The 22,077-nt window shown below is 37.8% G+C and overlaps 1 protein-coding gene across 1 annotated transcript in view; it reads left to right on the plus strand.

Annotated features, from left to right (window-relative positions):
* The window catches only part of LOC122810700 (CD209 antigen-like protein A), a 573,726-nt gene that overhangs the window by 306,787 nt on the left and 244,862 nt on the right, over positions 1–22,077 (plus strand). Inside the window, exon 3 of the mRNA XM_044082265.1 lies at positions 17,086–17,166. Within this exon, the coding sequence (XP_043938200.1) occupies positions 17,086–17,166 (81 nt within the window). The remainder of the gene's footprint in view (positions 1–17,085; positions 17,167–22,077) is intronic.

Genomic DNA, 22,077 nt, shown 5'->3' on the forward strand with positions numbered 1-22,077 from the left:
AGCTGTCATGCCCCCATTTTGATTTTTACAGAAATGTACACAGTTAGTAACCAAATACATTTCTGCTGCAGACACGGCTCCAACACGGATGTCTGCTTGCTGAATTGCTAATTCACCTCATTTGCATGGTTTCATCAGCAAATTAGGTGATTTGCATTATTCCATGGTGTCTGTGTTGGAATAGTGCTAGGAGGCTCGCACACATCCCCAGCCTTGTTTACTGGATCACACAGGCTCCGAACTCCATGTTCTAGCCATGCCACTGCTCTTACATAGAGATTAGCTCCGTGTAAGCTTTACTGAATCCTGGCCACTAACTATTTCTTTGCAGCCTGTCTGTAGTGTCAAAAGACAGCACCTTATCCAGGTTTTAGAAACCCACAGGGGCAGCCTGTGCTATTGGACTGCCGGACTGCAGCCCCCCCCAGTCGTAAAACAGAAATAAAATAAAATAAAATAAAATAGAAAAGAAAAAAATAAATAAAAAAAAGATCGCAAATAGCGGACGTTCTCGCATGTGTACTAGCAGCATTTCCGATATCCGGACTGCTGCTGAGACAGTCTGGAGCATGCGCAGACTGTCTCAGCAGCAGTCTGGATTATGGAACATTCAAGAGCAGAGATCCCAGAAGTCTATGCAGTTGTAACTGCATAGACTGTCGCTGGAAAGGGATCAGACTGCAACATCAGCAGGCTGGGAGTCTCATTATCAGAAGAACATATTGCAGGCTGTGGTGGGTTTAATGCTCCAACCGACATAGGGAAGGATGTAGTGCGTGGGCAGGCTTGTAGTGCTCCAACGGCTGTGGATTTAATGCTGCAATGAAGAGATCTACATCTATCCAGGTAGTGTGTGTGTGTATGCGTGTGTGTGTATGCGTGTGTGTGTGTGCGTGTGTGTGTGTGCGTGTGTGTGTGTGTGTGTGTGTGTGTGTGTGTGTGTGTGTGTGTATGAAATGCCCCAGGTGCTACATTGTGCTGGGTAGAGAATAAGGCCTGAATCCTGCACCTTGGGCCCAGGTGGCAAGAACCTGAATTTCCTACCCACCACCATTTGGAAAAATGTTGCAGATGTTTCCCTCATACTTGTTCTGTTCCTCATAAAATCTGTGGTTTCTGTATTTTTGTTTCCTTGCAAAGCCAGTAGTGCAATGGTGCAGTGGTAGCATTGTTGCCTGACAGCTACATGTTCTCTGGTTTGATTCTCAGCTGGGGTGCCTTGCCTTCTGTGTGGAGTCTGTATGCCCTCACTATTTTTGTTTTCTGTAGTGTCCTCCCATCTTACAAAGACATATGTCTGTCTGGAGTGTTTCTCCCTGGGCCTCTGCTAAAAATTAGCTTTTGTTCCAAGTCAGACTTTCCTGGTTAACAAATGTTAAAAATGACTTACATTTGAATGTCAGACTTTATATTCTTCAGAAAGTGCGTGGTAACACAAAAGCTTTAATTCTAGCAATTTTCTAAGTGTATAAGATGGATATTTGAAATTTGTCCCTATTTTTGGGACTGTATTCCCCCATTATTGGCTTCATTCAGGTTTTGTGCTAAGGTTGAGAGCTATGGTAAGAACTGAATTCACTGAATATATTTGGGGGCTATATTGCCCCATTACTGGCTTTGTCCGGGTGTTTTTTGCTAATAGGTTGAGAGCTATGGTGAGAACTGAATTCACTGAATGTTTGGGGGCTGTCTTCACCCATTATTGGCTTTGTTCAGGTGTTTTGTGCTAAGAGGTTGACAGCTGTGCTATGGTGAGAACTGAATTCACTAAATGGTAGCCATTTAAGTTTCTGTCTTCCTCTTTCACAAAACAGCTGATTTGGCATAGTGGCATGTTGCTCTGACTGTTTTGCACAGGGGCCCCTGGGTTCAAGATGTGGCAGTGAAATGTATGGTGGTAACGCAACATTTTATTCTAGCAACTTTCCAACATTATACAAGCAATGTTTAAAATGTGTCCCTGGTTTTTGACCCCCCCCCCCCAATAAATTTTGGCTTTTTCCAGATTTCTTGTGCTGCGAAGTTCAGAGATACAGCTGAGTGTCAAGTAGATTTTACAAGGAGCTGAGAGCTGCAGGGGAACAAAAGTTTAGTGCTGCTTATGCTAAGACTGCTTGCATTGTTAACAGCACAACAGGTAGTGTACTTGCTTTTGACGCAGAAGGCTGTGGGTTCTACTCCCACAGTAGGTAGATACATTGCAGATACTATACTGTGTTGTAAAGGGGGTGAATGCTGCAGTCCTTTTTGGCAAAGATACATAGTAACTATGAACCTGTTATCAGTTTGCTATCCATTCCCTATTACGGTATTACTAGATTATAATTTTTTTAATGCATGCAACATAGGCAATTTATTTTTCAAGGGCAACATGCACTTTATTTGTAGATGAAACAATGACATATAAAGTTGTTTGCTAGCAGCGACCTCTTTATTAGATACAGCTTTCTTTAATGTGGATTTTACTACTTCAGAGATTGTGCATATTTACTGACACTGGTGGACTATATAAGGTTGGGTAGACTTTTTATGATGGAAATGTTCTGAATTGGGCAATTTTGTCATTGGTGTATGCATTTTGTTTCATTGTTTACTGGAAAAATGTTCAAAACAATAAATTTAAAATGCCCTCTAACAACTGTACTGTATTGTACAAGGAATATAATGTAATACAGTCAGGAAGGTGTATCAAAGAGCATGTGTATGTTTCATGTTCAAGAGGTCTATGATTTTGAAAACAGCCCATAGTTAATCTTTATCTGCCACTGGCAAAATGTAGTTTCTTTGAATGTGGGTTTCAATGCTGTTTCAATGCATGTGAGTTTCAAGGGCAGAGACGTTTTAATGCTAAGTCTATTTTCATTGTGAAACTGCATTGCTTTGTTTAACAGATATCTATTAGGGTTTGTGCTGTAAAATGCAAAATAAAACTTTCAAATGAAATCTAAATCATCTCATAAGTAAAGCAGTATGCACATTACAGTGTTTATGGTAAATGGGGCAAAATAACCAAGGAATGGGACATTGGAATGGCTGCAGGGGGGCTCCATTTGACCATGATTTTGTGAGGGGGGTAGCAAACTCAGACAGCCCCGGTTGAACTATACCTCTCAGTTGTTCATATGTTTGCAGATTGAATAGATATTTGCTTCTTATTTTTGGTTTGTTCCTCATAAAATTTGTGGTTTTCTAGCAAACCATTTAAGAATGAAGTCACTAAATGACAGACATTGAGTTTCAGATGTCATAACCTTAAGAAAAATGCATGCTAATGCTAGACCTGTTATTCTATCAACTGTCTTACGTTTATACAAGAGCAATTTTTAGTAGTGCTTTTATGTTCCCCCAATATATTTGGTCTTGTCCATATTTCCTGCATTAAGAGGTTGAGAGGTATGTGAAAATCGCTTTGTAGAATTAGGAATATCCAAACCTCTCAATTGTCCCCAATTTTGGCTCAAAATCCCCTAATAATCCCTCCTCAAAATGGCAATTTTGGAAGAAAACTTGGAGGGTTTACAATCGTATATAACTGTAATGATCAGAGTTATAGATTACTTTTATTTCAGAAATGCATGTAGATGCTCTTATTTTGTTAGCTGCTCAAGTTAACAGTGTTACTATTAAAAAGGTGTCCCTTTTTTGACAAGTTCCCAGCTGTATTGTGTGGCAACTTTATATTTTGGCATCACATTTTGGTCTGTAAAATTGTGGTTTTCTGGCAAATTAGTGGCAAGTCATTAAAGATTGAAGTTAGAAAATAATGACAGATATTTGAGTTTCAGATTTCATACCCTTCAGAAAATTCATACTAATGCAAGACCTACTACTGTTCTATTATCTAAGTTCATAAGAGCAATATTTAAAAGCTGTCCTTATTTTTTGGGCCTGTGTCCCATTTCTAGTTCTATGTATGGCTTTGTCCTGATTTCTTGCTCTGAAGTTGAGAGGTATGAGTGTCAGAGCCATCACTGTCAGCAGAGACATTTCAAATTGTGACATACTTGTTGCACCCCACGACTCATTGTAGTGGCTCTAGATGTGTCTAAGGAAGGCAAGGAGCAGTTATGCTGTGTAAGTGTGCAGAGTATTCCCCCATCCAAGGTAGACCACAAGTACGACCATGGCTTTTCATCTGTCCTTGATTTTGCAGAATGTTCTGGTTTTCTGTCATATTTTTATACTGTTGATTTAGGCTTGACATACTGATGAAAACAAATAAGGAAAAAGCAACAAACCACAGTAAAAGCTCTCAACCAAATACTGCTTTAACGTTCTTTATTCAAGACAAGATGTTTTCGCCCCTGCTATGCAGTAAGCTTCATCAGAAACATACATAAAAAATGCAACACACTTTTAAATAGTGCGGACATGATGTCATTTCCTTCAAAAACAGTGTATTCCATAAAACAACAAAAGGGAAGTGTCCTTCTAAAACCAATAAAAAACATCTTGAAAAATAAAATACATGGAAAACATTCCATTACGAATAGCAATAAATATTGAATTAAAATAGCATTCATATTTAACATGATGTATACCAAAAAATGTATATATGTTAAAAGTAAGTTGTGTAACTGGTCCATGTATATAATATATATATGGCAAAATATATTTTATTATAAATGTTTATAGGTGAAAAGTACTTACATTGGGGAAAAAAATATTAGGCTATCTCTGATAGCTTTTATATCTAAGTAACGAGGAAATATTACAAGACTCATTTAGGCCAGGGTAAGAGTAGGCATCAACCCCAATTTGCCACTCTAATTCCCTGGTCTCTAAAAATAGTGACTGGGGACCACCTCTAGGGCCTAAATTAACATGTTCAATACCCATAAATTCAAAACTATGCCATATATTATTGACAATGTGTTTGGATAAAGTATTGTCAATTTTTTGATTTTTTATTGCGTAAAGGTGTTGATAAATCCGGTCACTGAATTTACGGTCGGTTTTCCCTATGCAAAAACAGGGGCAACTTGGTGAGTCTTGGTGCCACGAAGGAAGAAACCTCCATAGCCACTCAATTATTGGACATCATCCTTTCTTCCAATTTCTTTCTCTTCGACAACCAGTACTACCTGCAAAAACAGGGTATTGCCATGGGGTCTCCCTGTGGCGGTAGTGTTGCTAACATGGTGGTCGCTTATTGGGAGAATGAATTTTTTAGGGTGAATTCTAACTTCAAAGAAAAGGTTAAATACTATACTCGTTTTTTAGATGATGTGTTTATCCTTTTCGATGGTAATGAAAGTGATGCAATTGACCTCTTACAATTGATGAATTGTTCTTCTACTTTTTTGAAATTCACCTTCAATTTTTCTTTAATTGAAATTGACTACCTAGATGTCAAATTGGTGAAGGACCTTGGTAACAACTGTTATACATCTTGTATTTACAGAAAGCCTACCTACTGTAATAGCTTTCTGCACTACTCCAGTAACCACCCCCCAAAACAGAAAAGATCAATTGTCAAAGGACAGTTGGTCAGGGCTGTGCGCATGTGTAGTACTTTAGAGGCATTCAAAACAGAGTGTGTTTTTTTGAAAGACCTGTTTATCAATAGGGGCTACCCGTGTACTTTAATTGATGAGCTCATTGAAGAGGTGACCACGAAAAGATCATTTGGTTTTTATAAACCTTTGTTAGTTACTAATACCCATGAGTTGACAACTACGTGTCACATGACAGTTGTGGGTACTTTAGAAAGCCCCGGCTTTAATAATGCCAGTGTTACTTCTGCTCAATCACCAACTGATTTTTGTACTAGTTTTGTGGTTACTTTTTGTAAAGATGTTGGTACCATTTGGGCAATCATCAAAAAGAATTGGTACTTTATTTACAATAGTTCTGCATTACTTCAGAAACTGGGTCCATCCCCCTCTGTTGTTTACAGAAGAGGGAAAAACGTAAAGGAATTGCTTCAAAGGTCTACTTATTCTATGCCAGCTTCTAGACAAGTGGGTAATGGCCCTTGTGGCTTTTGTAATAGATGTAAACACTTGAGAACTGGCAGTTCGTTTACAATTAGGAATAGGAAATATAACATACACTCAAAAATTAATTGTAATACGAAATCAATTGTTTATGCTGCTTTCTGTGTTTGTTGCCCCTGTTTTTACATAGGGAAAACCGACCGTAAATTTAGTGACCGGATTTATCAACACCTTTACGCAATAAAAAATCAAAAAATTGACAATGCTTTATCCAAACACATTGTCAATAATATAGGGCATAGTTTTGAATTTATGGGTATTGAACATGTTAATTTAGGCCCTAGAGGTGGTCCCCAGTCACTATTTTTAGAGACCAGGGAATTAGAGTGGCAAATTGGGGTTGATGCCTACTCTTACCCTGGCCTAAATGAGTCTTGTAATATTTCCTCGTTACTTAGATATAAAAGCTATCAGAGATAGCCTAATATTTTTTTCCCCAATGTAAGTACTTTTCACCTATAAACATTTATAATAAAATATATTTTGCCATATATATATTATATACATGGATCAGTTACACAACTTACTTTTAACATATATACATTTTTTGGTATACATCATGTTAAATATGAATGCTATTTTAATTCGATATTTATTGCTATTCGTAATGGAATGTTTTCCATGTATTTTATTTTTCAAGATGTTTTTTATTGGTTTTAGAAGGACACTTCCCTTTTGTTGTTTTATGGAATACACTGTTTTTGAAGGAAATGACATCATGTCCGCACTATTTAAAAGTGTGTTGCATTTTTTATGTATGTTTCTGATGAAGCTTACTGCATAGCAGGGGCGAAAACGTCTTGTCTTGAATAAAGAACGTTAAAGCAGTATTTGGTTTCCTTGGCTTGAGAGCTTTTACTGTGGTTTGTTGATTTAGGCTTCTTATTATTCAGGAAATGCATGCTGTCACAGTGCTCTGTTTAAGTAGCAATGATTTAATGACCATCAGGTAAGCTTGTCAGAGATTGTAAGATGCAAGTGACCTTTAATAAGCATATTGTTAAAGAATTACCAGCATTGAAAGCCTTTTCGTTGTTGCCATGCAGAGAATATTTACATAACTAGATAATGTATAAGCCTTGGGTATTGAAATGCATATGACAGTATTTGTAATAAAAGGACAGAATTACAGTATTTTCAGAAGCTCATTACATTTGTTGGAGACTTGCAGTCATCTTTGCAGGCTTACCCGTAAACTAAACAGAATGCCAATCTATCATGTGTGGTCCATAACTTGTGCAGGAATCCTTTAAGCAATTTATCTTGAGCTTGTTTCTTGTTTGCTGTTCATTTTTTACTTTGATCATGTCTTCCCCATGAAACAAGTAGATAGTTGTGTCAGACAGCAGGTCTTTTTTGAATAAGAAACATTTTTACAAGTGGGGTATCACAGAGATTGCTACTTTCAGCATGTTACTTGGTAATTTTATAAAGCTGAATATAAATTATAATTAGAACTGCAGTGCAAGGAGTAGTGGTTTGAGTTGAGTGCTGCTTGTTTTTTTATACTTGATTTTGACTGACATTCCATTAATGTATTTAAAAAGTAATTTATTTTTTTATGCCTCACAACCTGTTTCCATCTGGATATTAAGTAAGTTGTCATGTAGCCAATGCGTTGAAATATTTTTTTCTTCTGCACTTCATTTTGTCTTGATTGGACTCTTGTAATGACTGTTTGGCACCCAGGGCAGAGTATTTAATTAAAGTTCCAGTTGTTGTGGTTTTGAGCATAGCTCCACCCCCTTTCCAGTTGGCCCCACCCCTTCCCATTGGCCCCACCCATTCACCTGTCTCCTGCAGCCCTCCTTTAATTTGAAGTCACCAGCCACCACTGGAAACCCACCAATATATCTGCCTACAATAGAAGTATTCTTTGAGTATATAGCCATGGATGTAGTAGGTCCACTTGTGAAATTGAATTGAGGTCACAAATACATATTACCAATGTTTCCAGAAGCAGTGCCCTTATAGAATGTGAATAGCAAGTCTACATTCAGAGAACTGGTACAGCTGTTTTAGAGACTAGAAATTCCCTAAGAAATTCCTGTTGACAAAATCCCACCATCCATGCCTAGATTAATGCATGCATTGTCATTTTTTTAAGATGAGGCAGTTAAGAACATCTGTATAAAATCATAAACAGATGGGCAAGTTGAATGTCTAAACAAAGCTTTAAAGCCTGTACTTCAGAATACCATAGGAAAAGATGATGAGCACATGGGAACAACTGCATCTTTACTTTTGATTTGCTTTAAGGAAAGTATCACAAGCAACTATTTTCTGTCTGTTAGAACTATATGGCAAATTCTGTCTATTAGAACTGTTATACAGCAGAAACCCCCAAGGTTTGCTAGATATAACCAAAGAAACTTGAGATGAGGAAAATACTCTTTTCAAGAACTTCATAGGACATTTCAAAGTATTTCAGCATAAGCTAAGAATCATAATGCCCATACTTGGGGAACATATGCAGAGAGGACAGGAGTTTCGGAAGCTTATAATAGAAAGGTTCACCTTAGAATATTCAAAATGGAGGACAATGTACTTGTGTTAGTACTCACTGCTGAAAACAAATTTTTGGACAAGATAAATACATTTATAAATTTATATCAATATAAACATGATATATAGTAGTAAAGCCCTTTTGAAGTGTTAAAGTAAGAGAAGTAAATTACAAATTAATGGAAACTGGTAAGAGAAACAGAGTAGCTAAGTTACATAAATGTTCTGAAGCATTGATCAGAAACTGATGTATCTGCAGTTAGTTATTTGTTGAACAGATTAAAGCTCCCACAGAATGTAATAAAGTTAAAACTGGTGAGACACTGTCAGTAGCCCAAAGATAAGGAGTTAAGGAATAGGGACCTATTTCCAGAATTAACTGATAGAGATAACTTAATCCAGCACCACATTAAGGCCACCTTTGGTGAAATAATAAATATGAAATTGTGTCAGATACCAGAGTGCAAATATCAAATAATGTTGGAGGAAATATAGAAAATCCTTATGGTTGGAGTAATTGAGGAATCACAGAGCGAGTGAAATAGCCCCATTTTGCTGCTTCTTAAATGTGATGGGACTATAAGGTCCTAACAATATCCTCAATGTGTACTGAGAAGTGTAAAGTCCCTCCTAGTAAAACCACTGCATCAACTCTTCAACCTGAGTGTCTCCACTGGTTGTTTCCCTGACATATGGAGAATGATAGTTGTGGTGCCTTGTATATTGGTGGTCTCTTAACAGATATTTGGAATTGCAGACCTACTAGCCTCAAGTATTACTTCCAAGGCTATGTAACAAATTATACCTGAACTATAAACATTGATACAAATGAATCTATATCCCTGGATACTCACTATGCCAGCTTTCTAAAAGGAAGATTATCCCTGCTTAGCCTGGCTGAATTCTTTGAAAGGGTTATTGAGGTCATGGATATGGGGTATACAGTTCACACTAATTATCTGAACCTCACCAAGAACTTTGACAATATGCACCATGCTGGGATTATTGATGCACTGCCCCAACACATTAAATTATATATAGTTCATTGGATTGATAACTGGTTGTCTGAGAAAACCAATACCATTAAGGCTGGGGGTATTTGGTCAAGACAGAAAAATGTCACCAGTGATGTCTCCCACAGCTCTGTTCTGGGCCCTCTTCTCTTAAGTATATATTTCTATGACATAAAGGCTGATATTATGGGACTACGGCTAACCAATTTTGTCAATGATTGCAAACTGGGGATGGTTATCAGATTCCATTCTGACACTTAAATTCTCTAGCAAGGGCTAGATGAAACAAATGCTCGATATATTAATAATGGGTTTATTCTCAACACCAATGAACTCCATATAGTTTACTTTGTAAACTATTACTTTGGAAACTATCATCATTACTACTTACCCTATTGGTAACATTCCACTTTTTACACAAGTCATCAGGGACTTGGGTATGCATGCATGTCAGTAACTGTCTCCTTTGAGCATCATAGTTAGAAAATGTATTTTATTATTTATTTTACATTTGTTGACCGGGCTAGTCTGGCTGGATACATGTCTATTTTCAGCAGAGGCCCGAGGAGAAAAGCTCCACTATATACTGGTACATTACATACAAATTGATTACTATAAGATATAGCTAAATAAGAATTACAGAAACAAAATGAATGAAAGATACTCACAATATGTAAGCAATTTTAAAATGTACAGTTCTTAAATAGCAACAATTGTACAGAATATGTAGATACTTAAATCTCAAAAAAATAATAGAATCCGAACTGGAATAAGGTAGAGATGAAAAGAGTGGAGGAGAAACAGAGTGAGAGAAGATGGTTAGTCAGGTGTACAGCAGGAACAAAGCCAGTGATTTTGGAAGTACAGTTTAATTTTCTGTTTGAAAAGTGGCAAAGATGTAGTCAGAGTTATGTCACTAGGTAAGAGATTCCAACTTCTACCTACTGTGTTAGTGAAAAGAGAATCACCCGCTGTGTTGTTTGACTTTATAGATCTGGCCATGAGTTTACTAGAGGAGCGAAGTGAGTTAAGATTGTTGTAAGGGATTAAAAGTTGAGAGAGTATTGGGGTGTTGTCAGGTAGGTGTAATATTTTATGGGCAATAGTGAGTTGAGGAATTATAAGGTAGTTTTGGAATTCAAGCCAGCCTAGTAGTTTTAAGTTTATACAATGGTGGGTCCTAAAGGGGTTACTAGTGGTGAAGCGAGCAATGTTGTTATAGCAAGTTGCAAGTTTAAGATTAACTTTCTTGAGGTTTGTATAAATAGGGGAGGCATATAGGAGAGTTGATAAAAGATGAGATTGTGCAATCTTGGTTCTAGTTGCTAGGGTTAGAAAAGGTTTAATTTGATATAGGGATCCTATTTTTCTGTTAACTAACTTGATGTTGTTGTTAATGTGCTGATCGAAGGAGAGATTATTGTCGATGGTTATTCCTAACAGTTTTGTAGTTGGATCAGGTGAGATGATAGTTCCATTGTTTGAGGAGATGGTAAAGTTTAAAGGGGGGGACCGAGAGGTGGGGGAGAAAAGGAGTTTTGTTTTTTTGGCATTTAGTAGGAGAAACAGTCTAGAAAACCATGTTTCTACACTATTAAAGATATTTTGGGTCAGTGAGATCAGTTCTGTAGTGGATGGTGCAGAACAAATAAGGGTCGAGTCGTCTGCATATTGTATGCAGGTTGCTTGAGGGATTGCAGTCTGAAGATCATTAATAAAGAGGGAGAAGAGAAGTGGACCAAGAATGGAGCCCTGGGGAACTCCGATGGAAATGGGCAAGAGTGATGAGATGTGGTTTTCCCATAGTACTGCTTGTTGTCTGTTGCTAAGATAAGATCTAAACCAATTAATGGCGAGGTTATCACAAGAGAGAAATTCAAGAATGTTAATTAATAGAGAATGGTTGACCATGTCAAAAGCTTTAGAGAGATCAATGAAAAGAGCGGAAGAGAGAATATTGTTGTTGCGATTCTTGTTGATAGTATCAAAGGAAAGAAGGGCAGTGGTGGTACTGTGATGAGGTCTAAAGCCATGCTGACAGTTTGCTATTATGTTGTGAAGAGAGAGATAGTGCACAAGTTGCTGATGAATACATTTCTTCATGACTTTTGCTAGGGGTGAGAGAAGGGCAATTGGTCTATAGTTGGAATAGTCAATGGAGTTACTACCTTTATGTAGTGGGATAATATAAGAGACTTTCCAGATGTCAGGGATGGTCCCCTCTTGGATAGTTCTATTTAAGAGTATGGATATAGGGTATGCAATTTCTTTGGCAGCTTTCTGAAGGTAAAGAGAAGGGAGCTTGTCAGCAGAAGGGGTACAAGGTTTCAGTTTGTGAATGAGTCTGTAGATGAAAGAAGTAGATATAGGTTTTAGAGAGAAGTTATAGGAGGAGTTAGCTATGTTAATAGGAGTGTAAGAGTTGTTGTTGTTCATTTGTTTGGCTAGGGATTGAATATTTTCAGAAAAAAAAGAGTTGAAAGCATTTGCAGTTTGGAGAGGGGTTTCTGGGTCAGCATTTAGTGGGGAAGGAGTTTTGGCTATTCCTGGGGAAAGGAGTCTATTTACTGATAACCAGAATTGTCTAGAATTGTTAAGATGAGTTTCCTGAAGTTCACAGTAGAATTTTTTCTTGTCAGAGATTATTGATTTCTTAGCCAGATTTCTAAGCTGGCGGAAGTGAAGAAAATCAGGGTTGTTTCTATGGCATCTCCATTTAGTCCATACTTTATTTCTAGCAAGAATGAGTTTTTTAGTATCACTGGTGAGCCATGGGGCTGTTTTAGTCTTCACTCTAATGGAACGTTCTGGAGCATGTGTATCAAGTATGGATAAGAAGGTAGTATTAAAGAATAAGACTGCCTCCTCAAGAGGAAGTGATTTTAAGCAATTCCAATTGCATGCGCTGAGTTCATCTCGAAAAAGGTCTATATTAAAATACTTGATAGAGCGAATTATCTTTGTATTTGGGAGGTTAACACATTCTGACTTTTGTCTAGTAATGTAGGTTAGGGAGTGGTCACTGACATCGTCTGGCATAGTACCTACTTTATCCTTTTACCTTATACAACTTATCTTTCATGGTATCTCATTAAAGTCTGAAGCCCGATTTTATTCATCTCTTAGACCTGTTATTGAATAAAATTCACCCTTTGGCATGTATCTTAAGCACCTAAAATAGCTTGAGACACTTTAGTGTTTCGCCAGGATAATAGGGAGAAGGATAGCAAAAAACACAGGCAGAGAAGGTAGATGCCTTATGAAATTGTCCCATACTTGCTGAAAAACAACAGGTCAAGGCTTTATAATAACAATTACTACTGCAACTTCATCCCTGACTTTGTTATAATATTGTGTGACCTCTGCCTGACCTGACCAAGTGTAGGACTTTGTTAGCTGTCAAATGGACAGATATGACAGACCGGGTCTACTTCAAATTAACAAATGAGCACTTACCCGAAAAGGAAAATCACCAAGATGAGATGTCCAAAACCTAAAGAATGACTGTATTGCTGAAACATTTCTCAAAGTATCCAGTTGACCAACATTTGACAAAGAAACACACCGGACTATCTTCAACCCACCCAGGTGGAGGCCTACAACCCCATACTCCCCTAACTAAATACATCAACTCCAAGATAACACTACAGTGGGAGAAAGGGCAAATTTCCCCACATTGGTCAATTGGATACTTACCGAAAGGGCAAATTTCCCCACATTGGTCAATTGGATACTTACCCTGTGAAATGGTTCGGCAATACTGTCATTTGTTAAAATCAGGTTTTGGACATCTCATCAATTTCGTCTTCGGGTAAGTGGGTTTTCATTAATTTGAAGTAGACCTGACAGACCAGGTATACTGAAGTTGAAATAAATGCTGTACTTTTAACCCATACTACTAGCCACAGGCTTTTCTTAATTTTTTTTGTATTTACAAATGCTTCTGAAGAAGGAGTTGGAGAAGTACTGGCACAAACAATTGGGGGGGGGGGGGTTGATGGACACCTGATACATGGAAAAAGGATTAACACTGAACAGAGATGTTCAGTGATTGAAAGGAAATGCTTGGTCTCGCAATGGTTCTACCTTAAAGTTTCAAAATGACAGATGCTTCCAAACTTGCAAGACTGAGCACAACTGCTAGAATCTTGTAAGCCTGAACTTGCAAGAAGAAATAAAAACAGTGTTTCTTTTTGCCGGAACGTGAACTTTGTGAGATCACAACACATTGGGGATTGGTATAGTGATCCCTTCCCTACTGTGTTGAGATCTTGGAGGTGGACTATACAAGTAGGAGGGGATGTGGGGGCATAGCCCATAGGTCTATTGTATTCTTTTTTTTGGAGTTTACAAAATTGGCCCCAAATGCTCAGATCTTGTAAGTTTTGAGCATTTGTCATTTTGATATTCTAAGGTAGAACTTTCTCAGCACTCTTAACAATTAACTTTCAGTCAGATACTTCTTGCTAGTTACAGACCATGCATTGCTTCAATGTCTCTATATACAAAGAGGTTACTATTCCAAGGTAGCCAGGTAGGTCTCGTCTCTACAAATTTTACAGTTTAAAATTTTGCATCACTCAGGTTGCCAGTATATGAATGCAAATGTTTTATCACTGGTTTACACATCAGTTGAAGATGTGAGAATAGATGGTTCTCTGCCGAGCGGTAAATATAGTGACAGCTAGGTCTGTGGAGAACACTGAGGGGCGTGCTGGATAATAAAGACATAGCCAAGGCCATGGCATACAGGGACAAGGTCTTGACTATGGCCTGGGTTACCCTGGTTCAATTAATGGCTCAGGTAACTGAGGCATTGACAGGGAGGGATAGGCATGACCAAGGGAGAGGGTGGTCATCTTGGAATTCCCTTACATTTGATCCACAGTGAAGGCTGGGGACATAGAGGGGGTGTTGTTTAAAGAGGGAGATGGAGGAGGACATTGGCTGAGCTGCTGCAGAACTGGGACCGTATGCTAGCATTGCATACCCACCCCTCAGACATTACAGGTAAAAACACAAGGGAAATGGGAGGAGGGCATAAGTAAGAAGAAAGTCATGTAGCGGGGTGATGTGGTTCCATGTCACCTTGATCTCCACATAGACCCCAACACTAATCAGAGCTAGTCTGGGAAAGGCCAGAAGGGGTAGGTAAACCTAAACAAAGAAAGGCACCAGGGTGTCAGGATGGTCAGATAAGTAGAAAAAAGTAACCTGAATAAAAAAAAAATGGATAATAAAGACAATCTAATGTGACATTTGTAGGACTTTGAAGAGCTGGAAGTGTCTTGCGATTCATGGGTAGTTTAGCAGTAACATTAAAAATAATGTCAGTGGGAAAATCATTACTTGGCAATTTGACTGTATTGCTTGCTTATGGTATTCCTCTTTTTTTCTTTGTTAACTACTGGGTACTTGTTATGTTATAATTTATTATGCTGAGTTATGCATATAAAGAAGGCAAAGATTTATTGGACAAAGATTTCAAACTCAGCATGTGCTCTATTTTTATCTGCAAAACCATATTTTCTTTCTTACTACCTTTAGTATTCTTTATTATCATTACAATGAAATAATAATGTCTAACAGTACATGTAAAAACTGTGAGAACAAACGTTTCCCTTTACCAATCTTATGTGAAGACATTTCCTGTGATACAAGAGGCTATTTCCTCTTACATAATATTTAAAGCTTGGCAGTTGAGATAGGAGATTTTTAGCAGAAGTGCAAGTTCCTGCTAGAAGTCCAGAAATAAATGCAGGCGGTTGAACATATTGAAGAAACGCAGTTTCAAGTTGGGCTGGTTGAAATGCACACTGTTATCAGTGCCACCTTCACAGAAACACTGAATTCACCACTAAATAAAATGGTTTTAGTTCCAAAACTGATTATAATCATTACACTTCCCAAAATGAGCAAATCTGTGTTATGTGAACAAACGAGGCCTACCTGTTGCAGCAGTAGTTAGTAATGTATACACAGACTGCTACATTGGTTAAATTATGGGTTGTGCAGTTTGTGAACAGAGATTGTGGAAATCTGATGTATGTATGATTGTCTTGAGGGGTTCACATGACATCAACTGCACAGCTTTCTGTGTGTTTATTTCTTTACAATGCTGGTCATTGACTAATTCCACAGAAACTGGGTTGCATCGTTTAAATCAAAGAGATGTCATAAATCAGGCAAATGAAAAGTATACTTCAGTGATGAGTAACAGAAACCTGATAAATTAGCATGCATGGCAGTTTAGTGCAACCAGGTACAAAAAGGTGAATGTTAATCATACAATGAAGCTTAACAAAAGGTGTAGCTTAGGGAGGAGACAACTCGCACAGAGGTTAGAAAAATTATATTGGAGTGCAGCAAATGGTAATCTGTGTAGGGAATAGAGACCAGATAGACACAGTGAGTTACAGTCAGAGCACAGTTAGAAAGAGAGTATAAGGTATTTCAGAAAAGAAAGATGAAGTTTAGGATAAGTTGTACCAAAAATGGGAGTATTTACTTGGTCTGTTTAGTTACTTATAACACAGCAATGCAAATGAAAAGGATCAGACTATGCAATAAACTGAAGGGGACACTGGCAGTGTATAACTGATAGGATGCTGACAGGGGTAACAAAGCAGAAATTAAGCATTGTTATGTGAGACTGATGTGAAGAGAGATTGCAAGGCAGTTTCAGTTCTAGCTTGCATCAGTCCTACTGTTCCAAATGTAATATTTAGTACCAATATGGACTATCTGTTTTAAAACTCAGACATGCTCTTTTAAAGATATGTATGATCTTCGTTCTCTACAAACTAGACAGAAATGTTTCTTAGACTGAGGGATCAGATACTTATTCTAAAATACTGCATAGTATGTGTGTTCACTGAACTCATATCATGTCAGACGCATGTGATACAGATTTTTTCTTTAATTATTTCTTTCTTTTTCCCAGAATGTAATTACTTTTGTCAGTAATCAGTACCAGTAAGAAACATCTATTTATTGATTTTCTTGTGCATTTGGTCTTTGTGAACCTAACTGTTTACTATTTTTAGCATCATGCTCTGTTTTCATATGAAACAGGTTTAGAAAGAGAAAAAATATATATTTATTGTGTCTAAGAAAATAAAAGGGTTTCTTTCAGATTTCTCACTGAAGTAAAATGGCTTTAGATTTTCTGAATAAAAATATATTACACAAATAGATTGCATAGTGTTTATTGGTATATTGTAATAAAAGATGAAACATTCAGGAGGAAACATAACTGCTAATTTATTGCAGGTAGGCTTGTCCATGGCAGACATGATCATTTGCATTAGCAGGCAGAGGAAAAGCCAGAGGCACAGTTTTGTATAAAATGGAGATCATGTGGATTCTTACAAAGCAAATGCTCTTGCAAGCATTATTAATATTTAGACAAGACAGGTAGTTGCATAATAGTTTATATTCCGGGGATGTGCCACAACAGGATCTTCACCTTTGTTGATATTCTGAAAACATTAATGCTCATAGAATATATATACATATTAAATGACACTGAAGGAGAAAAATAACCTTACCTTTTTAATCTGTTTCAGTTGTACTTTGGAGCACTGATCTGATACAGTGCATGAATGAACTATCAACTTGTCCACAAAACATTTCTTCAGGATCTGCAGGTAAAATTTATATGGGATTATTTACTATATTCATATTCCTTTCTGAGGATGTTTATTACGTTATTTCACATATTATATATTTTACAATGATTTTAATTGCAGCTTCACTGCATCAGGCTAAATAAACAGATATGAACATTACACAGGACACTTGTCTGGTTTTATAGCATGCCTATTTGTATTCAGATATTGATAGCAGATAAGTACAAAATTATTCTTGTATATAACTACTTCTAAAGACTAACACAGTCTACTACCAGTGAGTACTTTAAACTTAGATGTTTCCTTATATGGTCACAATCCAGATATCATGCATTTCAAATAAAAAAGTTTTTATAATGGATTTCATTCTTTGTAATGTGACGTTTCATTGATTAGTCTCCATATATGTGATTATGTTATAGATCCAATGGGATCAGTGCTCTACCCCTGTTAAGAAATTCAAAATAAAATAAAATAAGCAAAACTAAATAATCATTAGTTAGTTGCATGATAGTGAATTATGTAATTGTTTCAAATATTCATACCCAGAGGGGTCTGCAGTTGATCTTGGGGCAGAAAATTTGCAACAAAAGAAGGGATGAAAATAGTCTCATGGGATTAAGATTTATTTTATGTAACAGAAAAAAAATCCTCATTTTGCTATGGTGGAAGTCGTAGTCCATTTTGGATTGTGCTATGTCTCCTCTTTATGTCATATTTTATTTTGCAACTAAATCATCAAGTACAAGCACCTCAACACACATGCAGACACACACAGCAAACACACAGCTTTTGTCTGGTGACAAGAAGTTTGAGCTTCACACATATAGGTAAAGTACAGACAAGACTGAGGGCTGGATTCTAAAATGTCTTACACTGAGCTACTCAGAAGTCTTCATAGTAACTAAAGGGGCAATGTAGCAGACAACATTCATGTGTGATATGGAATAATACTAACAAGGCATATTTTCTCCAATAAACAATGCAGTGTACGTTTTCATTATTACAACATAACTTTCTATGCTAAGAACATAACATATGTACGAACAAACATATTGAGAAAAATATGCAGCCGTATCAGTAAGAGATACTACAACAATCATGTTTTGCCTTCTACATTAAACAGGAAGCCTCACAGGTACAGACAGTATCACAATATACCGATTGCAAAATGTTCCTCAGTATCAACATATGTCAGGAGTGCTATAGCCATATGCATGTACTGTTGTGTTGTATCATGACACTAAACTATCTCCATACTTGTAGGTAGTTAATAATCCCATATATCAATATAGGAAAGTATTCTGAGGCATGCATATCTAAGACTCGTATGAGATATTGGCATCATATTTAGCTCTCCAATGTCATACATCACTAATGTGCCTAATTAGCATGGGATGTTTTAAGAGACAGAAGAGGAGTAGAGATACAGTAGAGATGTGTGTTCATAGGTGTTTACTAGGCTAATGACCACAAGGGCCTTTTTAAGCCTAGCCATGCATCTCAAATCTCTGACAAGTTCTGATACCCTTGATAAGTGTAAGAAGGGGTTTGAGAGATGAAACATTTACAAGTAGGGGTCTGGAAGAGGAACCATTTACAGGTTGCCTGTGTCCATTAGAGAAAAAGGTGATAAACCAAAGATTAATATCCTGTTACCCTTCCAATTGTCCAAGTTGGACTTGAATTTGGTTAGAGAGCAACTCTGCTTCACATGGATGGGGAGTCTGTTCAGGAAATGGTGTAGTCTCTCAATACATACCTGTCTCTCCAGCAGGTCCTATTTATATCACAGGCAATGTTTAGGTCTTTAGAACGGATAATTCTGGTGCTGTTTGTTTTGTGGATATGCAGGAAGTCTATCATAGTGGGGTCTGACAATGCCCTGTATGCCAGACATAGATCTCCCCTCAAAAGCCTGAAGGAGAAAGAATACATGGATAGGGCCTTGAGGAGATCTACATAGGACATTCAACTTACGTCCTGTATTCTTTTAGTGAGGAACCTCTTTGGATGTTCCAATTGTTGGATATGTCTGGTTAGGTATATACCAATGGAGGCATTAGAATCAACAATCGGTCTAATTAATGCCAAATGCAGTGGAATAATGACTTCCTTGGACTTAAGATGCCATACCTTTGTTTATAAGCTGTGCAACATAGAATGATTTCTTCACTAGGGTAGACATGTGATGGTCAAAGACTAGATTACTGTCTATGCATTAATCCCTGACAACTGGATCAACTCTAAGGGGTGTGTTGTCAATATGATAATTACCAAGGTTGGATGACTTCCTGAAGGATACTAGTATGCATTTCCTGTCAGTTTAAGTCCATGTCTCTGACACCAGTTTGCCTGTGTTAGCTCTTCCTGGAGAACATTTTTGTTGGTGGGGGATTCAATGACAGCTCCTAATTTGTAATGATCTGCAAATGTAGTCGGCCAGAGACCATTGACATTTGCCTTTACTTCAGAGGAGTAAATGACAAAAAGGAGCAGTCCAAGGACTGATCCCTGAGGGACTCCATTGTGACTGGCCTATTTGTAGAGGTGGACTCACCAGTTCTAACTCTCTGGGTTCTGTCTGTGAGCCACTTGGCTATTCTCCAGGTGACATACAGGTTTGTACTTAACCTCTTGAGTTTGTCAACAATGCCAGAGCTTGGTATTGTATTAAATGCCTTAGCCAAGTCAAGGTAGGCAGTGTGAACCATTTTGTCCTCATCCATTGCTTTGACCTTCTCAAAGTCATCCACCAGGTTGAGTAGGCATGACCTGACTTTGAGGAAATCAAACTGGGATGGGTCCAGTGTCTAGAGGTTTACTATAACACTGGTGATCATTTCCATGATAATTCTTTCCATGGCTTTACATACAAGACTAGTGAGACTTATAGGTTTGTAGTTTCCAGGTTCTGTAGATGGCCCACCTTTGTTCAGAGGGATAACTGTTGCTGTTCCCCATTTGTGAGACAGAAGCCTGTTTGGAGGCTACAGTTAAATAGCAATTACAGAGGGCCTGAGAGGTCATATTTCATGCTGTTTAGCAGGCAACCAAAGATACTGTATGTGCCCACTGATGCAGTGTTCTTGGACTTAGAGAAACTATTAAAGACCTGTTCCTTAGTGATAGCATGGAGAGTTGTATTTGATGGTATTACCGGCAGGAAGGTTGAGGGGAAGAAAGGGGTAAAATTGGAGCTGAATTTATAGGTTTGCTATATCTTCTGGCTCAGTATAGGTGGCTCCATTTACAATGAGTTCTGCACACAACTGGGTATTGCTTTTGAGGTTGTGGACATAGCTAAAGAATGCCTTGTGGTTGCCCTTGGCCTGAGAGGCCAAGTTTACCTCAAATTTGGCTTTGGTAGACTTTCTCCTCAGAGTTGTTTGTTTAGTTTGATGAGTGCACAGTTATCCTGCAGGGTGCTGCACCTCAACATTTTTGCCATAATTTTCTTCCTTCTGTTATACAGCCTATTGGTTGTGTGATTCCACCAGGGTGGCCTGTTTTTTGAGTTCTCTGTCTCTGTCTCTCTCTCCCACTCTCTGTATACCCCCCCCCCCGTGTTTCTCTCCTCCTATCTGTCTCTCTCTCCCACTTTGTGTCTATTTATAGATATCTTGCCAAGGACTAAGAGCACATTGTGCTAATATTTACAAACTGTTATTGATTCATTAGTATGTGCTAAAGCCAACTACAATGATGTAAGTGGATAAAGCCCTAACAATGACTGGACCTGGGATCATTTATGCAGTCTAGTAACTATAGAAGCTGGGAGAGAAAGGAATTATGAGAATATGTCTGCTGTGTTCCATTTGAAGAGAGGTATAATGACAATATGCTCTACTGAGGCAGGTGGTCTGTGCAGCCAAAGGCCTTGGTCAAGACAGGAACCATGAATGTCTATTGAATGGCAGGCCCATGGGGGGATATTGCCACTTTTAGATGGGGGCAGGCACTAACCTAAAGAGAGGGCATGCCTAAACGCTCCTAGTCACCTACTGAATATTTCCAGCATGTACACATAGGGCTTCCTAGCACTGTTTCAGTTCATAATATGTGAGCATCAGTGATATCTCCTAGCCTCACTCTCATCTTGTGCCCAGCTGGTGACATCACCACAGAGGGGTGAATCACCTGAGTTACTTTGAATAATACGCTATCAAGTAGATGAGAGTTTAGAGTAGCTTTGAGGAGGCACACAACCACAAAAGTTAGTCCAGCCCATGGAGTTGCAAAAAAAAATAAAATAAAATAAAAAAAAAATAAACAAAGAAATAAAATAAAACAGATCTTGCAAAGGAATATGCATGTGATTCAGGTGTTACCACCAGTGAGTGTAATTGCAGAAAACTGGTCTTTGCAGGTATGTCTTGCTAGACTACATTGCCATAGTCTGAGCAGTATGAGCACATGTATGTACAGTATCAAACAGTACACCATGAAAGCAGCCAGTGGTAGTGGTCCATACATGTTAGAACTGTGATGGATTGTAAAACTGTAGAAATACACCTACACATCACTCCCAAACAGTACCAGAAGCTGTGTTGCCCCTTATCTCATGCTATTATGATGGGCTTTGTCATGCTGGTAAAATGTAGTTATATAATAAGGGAATTTGAGAAATGGCATTCACAGATGTGGTTAACATCTTACTCAATTACCTACGAGTACTTGTTGCATACTTACAGGAAAGTAACATTCAAATGTATTTATATCCGACCAACACCCTATCACTGAAAAATGCAGAAACTCGTATCTTATCTCTATACTCAAACTTGGCAAAAACAAAAGCATATGCATTATAGGTTACTATATACCTCCTGAAAACAATACAAAACCACTGAAGAATTCTTCTCTTGGGTCTCTATGATATCACATTGTAAACTATTATACTAGATTAACTGAACATTGACTAGCAGCTGA

This window comes from Protopterus annectens, chromosome 9.part0 (genome assembly GCF_019279795.1).
Source record: "Protopterus annectens isolate FY-2018-M chromosome 9.part0, PAN1.0, whole genome shotgun sequence".
Lineage (NCBI taxonomy): Eukaryota > Metazoa > Chordata > Ceratodontiformes > Protopteridae > Protopterus > Protopterus annectens.